This window comes from Ipomoea triloba, chromosome 10 (assembly GCF_003576645.1).
Source record: "Ipomoea triloba cultivar NCNSP0323 chromosome 10, ASM357664v1".
NCBI classification, from domain to species: Eukaryota; Viridiplantae; Streptophyta; class Magnoliopsida; order Solanales; family Convolvulaceae; genus Ipomoea; species Ipomoea triloba.
This window is the reverse complement of record NC_044925.1, coordinates 3,731,897-3,740,582: the sequence shown is the minus strand read 5'-3', so window position 1 is coordinate 3,740,582 and position 8,686 is coordinate 3,731,897. Positions and strand designations below refer to the sequence as shown.

The 8,686-nt window shown below is 35.9% G+C and overlaps 1 protein-coding gene, 4 non-coding genes and 1 pseudogene across 5 annotated transcripts; 5 read left to right on the top strand and 1 right to left on the bottom strand.

Annotated features, from left to right (window-relative positions):
- Nucleotides 1–903: 903 nt before the first annotated feature.
- Nucleotides 904–985, bottom strand: TRNAS-GCU. Its single transcript has one exon. It is a non-coding gene; the product is annotated as a tRNA-Ser (tRNA).
- A 1,718-nt stretch (nt 986–2,703) lies between these two features.
- LOC116033036 lies at nt 2,704–4,382 on the top strand. Its single transcript, XM_031275796.1, has 3 exons — nt 2,704–2,823; nt 2,926–3,151; nt 3,571–4,382. Exons 2-3 carry the CDS (start codon nt 2,935–2,937, stop codon nt 4,050–4,052), a joined length of 699 nt encoding a protein of 232 aa, XP_031131656.1. The 5' UTR covers nt 2,704–2,823; nt 2,926–2,934; the 3' UTR covers nt 4,053–4,382.
- A 175-nt stretch (nt 4,383–4,557) lies between these two features.
- Nucleotides 4,558–4,719, top strand: LOC116033749. Its single transcript, XR_004100921.1, has one exon. It is a non-coding gene; the product is annotated as a U1 spliceosomal RNA (small nuclear RNA).
- A 1,244-nt stretch (nt 4,720–5,963) lies between these two features.
- LOC116033761 lies at nt 5,964–6,125 on the top strand. Its single transcript, XR_004100932.1, has one exon. It is a non-coding gene; the product is annotated as a U1 spliceosomal RNA (small nuclear RNA).
- Nucleotides 6,126–7,383: 1,258 nt separating this feature from the next.
- Nucleotides 7,384–7,544, top strand: LOC116033728. The gene has a single exon (XR_004100903.1). It is a non-coding gene; the product is annotated as a U1 spliceosomal RNA (small nuclear RNA).
- An 872-nt stretch (nt 7,545–8,416) lies between these two features.
- LOC116033732 lies at nt 8,417–8,561 on the top strand (annotated as a pseudogene).
- The last annotated feature ends 125 nt before the right edge of the window (nt 8,562–8,686 follow it).

Here is an 8,686-nt window from a genome sequence, read left to right as displayed (position 1 = left end):
ATTGTTCATAATGTGCCACATTTTGTCCCTCATGTTATATAATTAGAATTTTTCTAATAATATATATATATATATATAATATGTCTTTTTCGAAACCAACTCTAGCGAAGAAAAATGATATCTCTTCTTTTCCAATTGAGGAGATTCTGTCCATTGACGTTAAAGCAAATCCAGAGGCTGATTCAGTATCAGCTGAAGAACCGGTTTCTGAGAGTCTCAAAGTCTATCTGAGAATCCGGCCAGTTGTTGTTAAAGGCTATACTGCGAAGAAGACAAAATTTGGAGCTGAAAATTTATAGGTGAAGAATGTTCCTTGTCAGCAGCCTCTTAGCTCCTTCACTCTCACCTCCCACCGTCTTCCTTCTCGATCGGCAACACGGAGCTTGCCGAACTCCCACGCCCAGATTCGGACGCCGGTGCTCTATTCACGTCGAAGGAGACCCAGTTGCTGCTACTGCTATTTCCGCCGCCGCAAGGAGAGAGGGAGGCGCTACGAGACCATCGTTGATGCAATTAGAAGCAAATATCAGCGTATGAAAAATATTACTGCGCAAAGAAGAAGGAGAAGAAAGTTAAATGGGTGAAAGACTGAAAGGATTTGACAATTATAACTCATGAAAAATAAATTATTAAAAAAATTCTAATTATGAACAATTAAAGGATTAGATTTGTTTAAATTAATTGACAGAGACTAATTTCTAAAAGTAAAATAATTGAGGGACCAAAAGCGCTATTTTCTCTTAATAGAAAGTAGTGTATTTTAATTTCTCAATTATTTTAGTTTCTAATTGACGTGGCCAAATAAATATGAATCAAATCACAAGGAAGTGCATGCTTAAAAGTTAAAATACATTTTCGTTTTTTAAACAAAAACATTCTATTTCGAAGTTATAAACTGAATATCATCGCCTGAGAAATTCGAACTCTCGCGGGGAAACCCCATGTACTTAGCAGGCACACGCCTTAACCACTCGGCCAAAGCGACCCTTTGAGGTACGTTTTTAAATCATTGTTATAATACGTTGCTATATAACGCTTTTAGGAGTTTCCAAAGAAAAACGTGTACGATATACAAGAATACTTACTCTTGAGATTGATTTGCCATGCATCATAGCTTATGAATGGCCATGAGTTTTATTTTGTTATTTAAAGTCATATCTCGCTGTAGATTTTAATTTATTTAAAATAAAAATCTATACTCAAGTTGGATTAAATTATAAGCTATTTACTCACTCTCTCTCTCTATATATATATATATATAAACAGGTTCCTGTGTGGTTGGCCTTCTCCGGTGCAGTTGTACGGTCGCTTTAGGTGCGTGATTTTCCTTCTTAAGATACATAGTTTTCCTTCTTAAGGTGTGTGGTTTGTGTACTTATCAGTGTTGAAACTTAAAGTGCGTCAACCTAAAGTTTTAAGTGCGTGATTTTCCTTCTTAAGGTATGTGATTTATGTACTTAAGGTGTGTCAGTGTTGAAACTTAAAGTGCGTCAACCTAAAGTTTTAGGTGCGTGATTTTCCTTCTTAAGGTGTGTAGTTTGTGTACTTAAGGTGCGACATTTTAAAACTTTAGGTGCATGGTTTGTGTTCTTAAAGTGCTTTGTTTGGGTGCTTAAGGTGCGTAGTTTGTGTATTGAAGGTGCCCTATTTAAAAAATTTAGGTGCATGGTTTGTGTTCTTAGCTTAAGGTGTGTGGTCTATGTACTTAAGGTGCTTTGTGGGGAAGAATTCCGGGACCTGTGCCTCGCGGAGCAAATGTCGGTATACCTGGATCGTTAAATGAACAGAGAAACACCCAAAAAAAAAAAGCTATGCTTATTCCATTCATGCATGTTAGTTCAAGCAAAGACAATACTCATTGGGTGTTCTACTTCTCCGTTATGAAGCATTTTTCCTTCTTAAGAATCAACTCACTCTCACTCTATTAATATTGGTTCGTTTAAGTGAATGGAAATTAACTCTAATTGAGTAAGAAAATTAATGCATGTCTAAATCTATTATGTAAAACTCATGGAGGAAAGAAGTGTGCTTTTTGTGCATATTGTTGAAGGAGGCTTTTAATTATAACTAACATCAGCATATTGAGTAACATCTATTCAAGGCAAAGTAAAGGAAAAACACATGAAATCAAGAACATTATTTTTTTTTTAAAGGTACAACTAAGATTCAGTTTTTTCCATATATGCATCAACTCATAAATTAATATAATAATAATGCTAAAGTGTGATATTCTTGAGAACCAATACCATAATTGAAGAATTAGAAATTGAGCTAAAAAATTTATTTACTTATTTATAAGCTTGATTCAATGGTTATGGACAGGAAGCTGGCCAAAAATAAAAAGCCTAAAACAACAATATAACAACACAATTATCTCTTGTATGTTATTATTCACTAACTAAAAAAAACACAATAAATACCTAAAAATCCTAATCTGCAATGCTGGTGCAAAAACATAAATATTCTAGACTTACCATAAGAATTAAAATCAGGAATTTTATCACAAATGAACTAGACAAATAAAACTACAATCAAAGAATCTCATTTCTTTTTTTTTTTCTTTTTTTTTGAAAAACAATAATCTCATTTCTTAAAGAAAATACACTATGGCAATATTTCTATAGTCAACGCAAGGTCAAATTAGCGCTCCACGCTGCAATTGACTTTTGCTTAGTTATTTATGCGGTTATGGCGGCCGATATTTATTTAGCCGCTTTTTAGCGCCATTTCTTTTTCCCTAATAAAACCTCTTTAAGAAAGGACGTCTATGCTCTTCCTCACAAACTGCAGTTCTTCTTCAAGCAATACACTTCAAAATTCACTGTATGTGATTTCATCTCGCCAATTCAATAACTTGTAGCTTTGAATTTCATTGGTTCTTGTTTAAAGTGTTCCTTCTATTATAACTTTTTTGCTGTTTCTCAGAGGTGACAAATGGCGGGCTTGAAGAGCAAGAAGAGCAAGAAGAACAAGAAGAGCAAGAAGAACAAGAAGGAATTCCCGAACGAGAGAAGCTTCGCCAGATACGGAGATGATGAAGATCGTCGGCATCGACTTGATGAGATTCAAACTATGATGGACTATCTGGTTGAAATGTACGGAGATCCCGAACGACAGAAACAAGCACTTCGCGAATGTGCGGCAACCATAGGTATATCTCCGATCCTTTTCTAGTTATCTGTAGTGTATACGATTGAATCCGCGAATTGAATACACATGCAATTTATTAGTTCGCCGCTGTGTATAATTCGACTGTGTTTATGCTTATATATTCCGATCCGAATGTATTCAATTTCTTAAAAGTTTCTGTGAGCGGATGCAATTTAATTTTATATCATCGGTGTTTAGGTTTAGCGTATAATACAGTTGGTAGCTAGGTATGTGTTGTTGTGGGAATTCATCTTTTGTAGGCTGCGATGGATTCAAGTTCGAGTTGTGAATGCGTGTGTTTGATCCACACCTAATGATCTTCCATTGTTCAGTACTTTCCAAAATCTTGTTGAAATGATAGATTAATTTCAGTTTAATTAATTCCATTAGTCACTTGAATCGTTGTTGTTTTAATTGCAGAAGCATATACAGGGTATGCTGAGGCCATTACTGGTGATCAGTATATCTTTAATTTGCAATCTACATATTCATCTGATGAGAATTTGCAATCTGCATATTCATCTGATGAGACAGTAGCAGTGGATACCTTTGTTGACGAATCAATGGTGGCTTCCGAGTCCGCTGACCCTAAAACTTTTGCCAACTTATTTGAAGAGTTTGTTGATAAACTGAGCGATATGGCTGGGTTGCTTCCTGTGAGTAAAAATGGTAAGGCAAAAGCCAAGGAAGGTGATGATGTTAATGCCAAAGTGAAAGAGAGGACTACTCTACTGATTAAGTCTGGTTCTGATGCAAAAGGAAGTGGCACTGGAGAAAAGGTGGGTGCCTTCAGGAATATTGATGAAGAGGAATCAGACGAGGATTTAGTTGGAATTGCAGAGCAGTTATTGAAGATGAGATATCTGAGTCTTCACCAAAATAACAGATATCTTCAACTTTAGCTTTGAATAAGAAATCGAAAATGGAGGTATAAGTGTAAGTACGTACTAATATTGGCCCTGACAAAATATATTCTGTAATTCTAAACAAGAATTGCCATCTGTGCACCTTACTGCTCTATCATTGAGAGTTATGTTCAAAGTGTCCTACCATTTTGCTTCTGAAGTGGCAATCTTGTAACTCTTGGAAAAAGTGTCAAGAGGATTAGTCTACTCAAGTAGTGGAAGAAGTGTTGATGTCATAATTTGTGGTAGACTGGTAGCTATTTGCAGAACTGCAGGTGCCTAAGCCTAACCAAATCCAAGTTCAATTTCTTTTTATTCCTTTGCTTACATACGTATTGTCTGTCCATCTATATGTGTTTGAGATTTGGGCTAAAACTGATGGTTACGTTTTTGTTGGAGTTACATGTATAGATGATTTAAGGTTGCTGTCCCACATTGAAAGTTCATAAAACAGGAAAGGTAGGAAAGTATTACAAATAGATAAGTTATAACATCTTGAAACATACTTACCTGGACAGGGTCAATGGCTGATCAAGAAGAGCCATGGCCTAGACTAGTGACCTCCATTGCACTATTGGAGGGGTGCTAGCCTAAGGTCTCCCTAAATGGGAGAGCCTATGTCATAATTTGTGGCAGAGGGGGCTTGCGTTCGCGCAGCCCCCACCAAGTTTGAGTTCAAGTTTTAATTTGGATGTGAGGTGATGTTGGCTTTGGTCTAAAAGTTAAAGTGGTTAGCATTTGCACATAAATTGGCTTCAGCCTTTAGCTTTGGTGGATGATACTGCAAATCTCATTCCCAGTTTTGCATGTTCTACTGTGGAATAATAAATTTTTGTTCTGATTCTGATCAGCTTAGTAGTATATGATTGAGTGAATCTAGAAACATTACTCTGTCATGCAGTCCAAACTCCAAACTTGACCAACCACTTCTCTCCTTTTATTTATTGGTGTACTTAACATGGGCCTGCATACCAGATCTTCATTAGTAACGATTCTTAGCTTAGTGTACTTTACATTGCATATCTAGCAGCATCCTGTTCTTCTCTAGGCTCTTATAATTAACAGGAGCATATTGAGTGGTATCTATTCAAGGCAAAGCAAAGGACAAACACATATGAGTGGTATCTATTCAAAGACTCAGTTTTGCCATATATGCATCACATATGAGTACCACAAATCTTAATAAGAGCACTAAACAAATTCATTTATTAATTTATTTATAAGCTTGATTCAAGGGTTATTGAGCCAAAAACTGAGATCTTAACTAAAAAGCCTACAACAACAATATAACATCACAAATATCTCTTGTTATTCAGTAGCTAAAAAAACACATAACAAATACCTAAAAATCCTAATATGCAATATTTGTGCAAAAACATGAATATTCTAGACTTACAATAGGAGTGGAAATAAGACATTTGATCACAAATGAACCAGACAAATAGAACTACAATTGAAGAATATCATTTCTAAAAGAAAATATACTATGGCAATCCTTGAGGCGCAGGGTCAACTGCAGTTGATCCATGGCTAGCTCTGAAGCAAATTCTAGAGAAATAGCAGTTTTGGATTCCTATGCAATGCCTTTAGGAATACTGATGAAGAGGAACCGGATGAGGATTTATTGATGTCATAATTTGTGGTAGACTGGTAGCTATTTGCAGAATTGCAGGTGCCTAAGCCTAACCAAATCCAAGTTCAATATCTTTTTATTCCTTTGCTTACATACGTATTGCCTATCCATCTATATATGCGTTTGAGATTTGGGCTTAAACTGATGGTTACGTTTTTGTTGGAGTTACATAGATAGTCATATAGATGATTTAAGGTTGCTGTCCCACATTGAAAGTTCATAAAACAGGAAAGGTTGGAAAGTATTACAAATAGATAAGTTATAACAATTAAAACATACTTACCTGGACAGGGTTAATGGCTGATCAAGAAGAGCCATGGCCTAGACTAGTGACCTCCATTGCACTATTGGAGGGGTGCTAGTTTAAGGTCTCCCTAAACGGGAGAGCCTATGTCATAATTTGTGGAAGAGGGGGCTTGCGTTCGCGCAGCCCCCACCAAACTTCAGTTCACGATTTAATTTGGATGTGATGTTGTCTTTGCTGTAAAAGTTATGTGGTTTGCACTTCCTAATCAATTGGCTTAAGCTTTTAGCTTTGATGGACGATACTGCAAATCTCATTCCTAGTTTTGCATGTTATACTGCAGAATAAATTTTTGTTCTGATGCATCAGCTAGGGAAGCATCAAAATTTTCATCCGTCCCCACAATGCAACCAAACACTTCTCTCCCTTTATTACATAGGCTTACATATATACTCGATCTTCACTAGTAACACCAGCATCCTGTTCTGCAACTTTTCGTTGTGCAAACTAGTATTTGCACTGTCCGATGCACAGACAATAAATAAAATAGAATAAGACAATAATATAATCATAAATTGTAGTAATGAAAACGATTAGAACTTGTAACTATTACAAATTAATGACAAACAACATTTTTTTAGTCGTACTCATTTATTCCCCATTATCACTGCAAATTAAAATTTTTTAAAACCCTTGAACTACTTACCATCGAAATTGTTACGTACATCTGTCCATGATTAAAAACAAGACTTCTTCAAGAACAAACCCACATGCGAAATTGTTTGTCCTAGACTTTTATTTACTGTTATCACATATGAAAGCATCAACGAGAATTGCTTTATTTGGAAATTGAATCGTAACCTCGGATATGACGGTGTTAATGACATTCGTGGCACCAAAACCTTCATTTTGCATTATTACCATTCGTTATTGTGCTCACATGTGTAGCTATAGAAGTCTCAGCTTAATTCTTCAGAAGATGTACTAGAAGTAAAAAGCGAAAAATTATTTCTGCAAAGTAAAGAACCAAAAGGTAAAACCGGAAAGTTAATTCACTTTCCGGCCTTCATTTTTGCATTGTAAATTCCGCAAAGTTGCGTGCTTGATTTACATAGGGATGCCAAATGCATGTATATGAAGATGTAATTCCAATTTGGTTTTAGCGCTGCAGTCTGTATAAACATACATTTATGCATGCGTGTGCAGTGGAAGAAGTGTTGATGTCATAATTTGTGGTAGTTATTTGCAGGTGCCTAAGCCTAACCAAATCCAAATTGAATTTCTTTTTATTCCTTTGCTTACATACGTATTGTTTGTCCATCTACTGATGGTTACGTTGTTGTTGGAGTTACATATATAGATTATTTAAGATTGTTGTCCCACATTGAAAGGTCATAAAACCGGAAAGGTAAAAAAGTATTACAAATAGATAAGTTATAACAACTTGAAACATACTTACCTGGACAGGGTCAATGGTTGATCAAGAAGAGCCATGTCCTAGACTAGTGACTTCCATTGTACTATTGGAGGGGTGCTAGCCTAAGGTCTCCCTAAATGGGAGAGCCTATGTCATAATTTGTGGCAGAGGGGATTGCGTTCGCGCAGCCCTCACTAAGCTTGAGTTCAAGTTTTAGTTTGGATGAAAAAATTAACTTTGTCAGCACTTTATCCCTTAATAATTAATTTGGTCAGCTTGGTGCGAATGAAAATTAATTTAAGTATGGTATGGATTTAAAGGTGCCTCCTATAGTTAAGTATGGTATTGACTTAAACATTGAATACATGCATTCATGACTCATGAGGGTATATGTTATATTTTATATATACGAAACAATTAATTTACCAAACGCTCTCTACAATCAAATAATGTTATCAACTAGTTATACTCTCTATCTCACAACTAGTTATACTCTCTATCCCAATCAACTAACAACTATTTACCAAAATGGGACGTTTAAGCTCTGTGATTGATTGATGTGTTACCCAGTACACCTAATTATTTTCCATTATATTATTCAATACATTCTAATACTTGCCGAGTTAATTAAATAGGAGTTTTGAAATATTGTCCAACTGATTAGTTCCATTAGTCACTAGTATCATATATGTTGCTTTAATTTAGTTGTGAACTAATGCATTTCAATGTTTAATTCCAATCCAGAGAAGAAATGCATTTCAATGCGGAGAAGAGGAAAGAACTTATTGGTATTCTTAACAAGGCCAAAGGCCTTGTGATCAAACGGCATGAAGTGATTCTCCCAAGTGGGAGGTCATTGGTTCGAGCCTCAGTCGGGGCAATGTTGACTTTGTTGGGCTTCAGTAGGTTGAGCAAGTATATGGACAGAAACTACATATAACAGATAAGAGGTGATAGATACGCCTTCAACAAAATGAAAATTGAAGCAGAGGTGGTGGTGGTGGGACTCTTTTCAAGATTATAGAAATCATAAAATTATGAGAATGCATGGTTCCAAGTGTAAAAGTAAAATAAAGGAAGAGTCATGGCCTAGACTAGTGACCTCCATTGCACTATTGGTGGGGTGCTAGCCTAAGGCCTCCCTAAATGGGAGAGCCTATGTCATAATTTGTAATTTGTGGTAGAGAGAGATTGCGTTCGTGCAGCCCCCACCAAACTTCAGTTCAAGTTTTAGTTTAGATGTGATGTCTTTGTTCTAAATGTTACGGGGGGTTTGCACTTGAACATAAATTGGCTGATCTAGCTTTTATTTATTGGAGTATTTTATTTGAGATTGC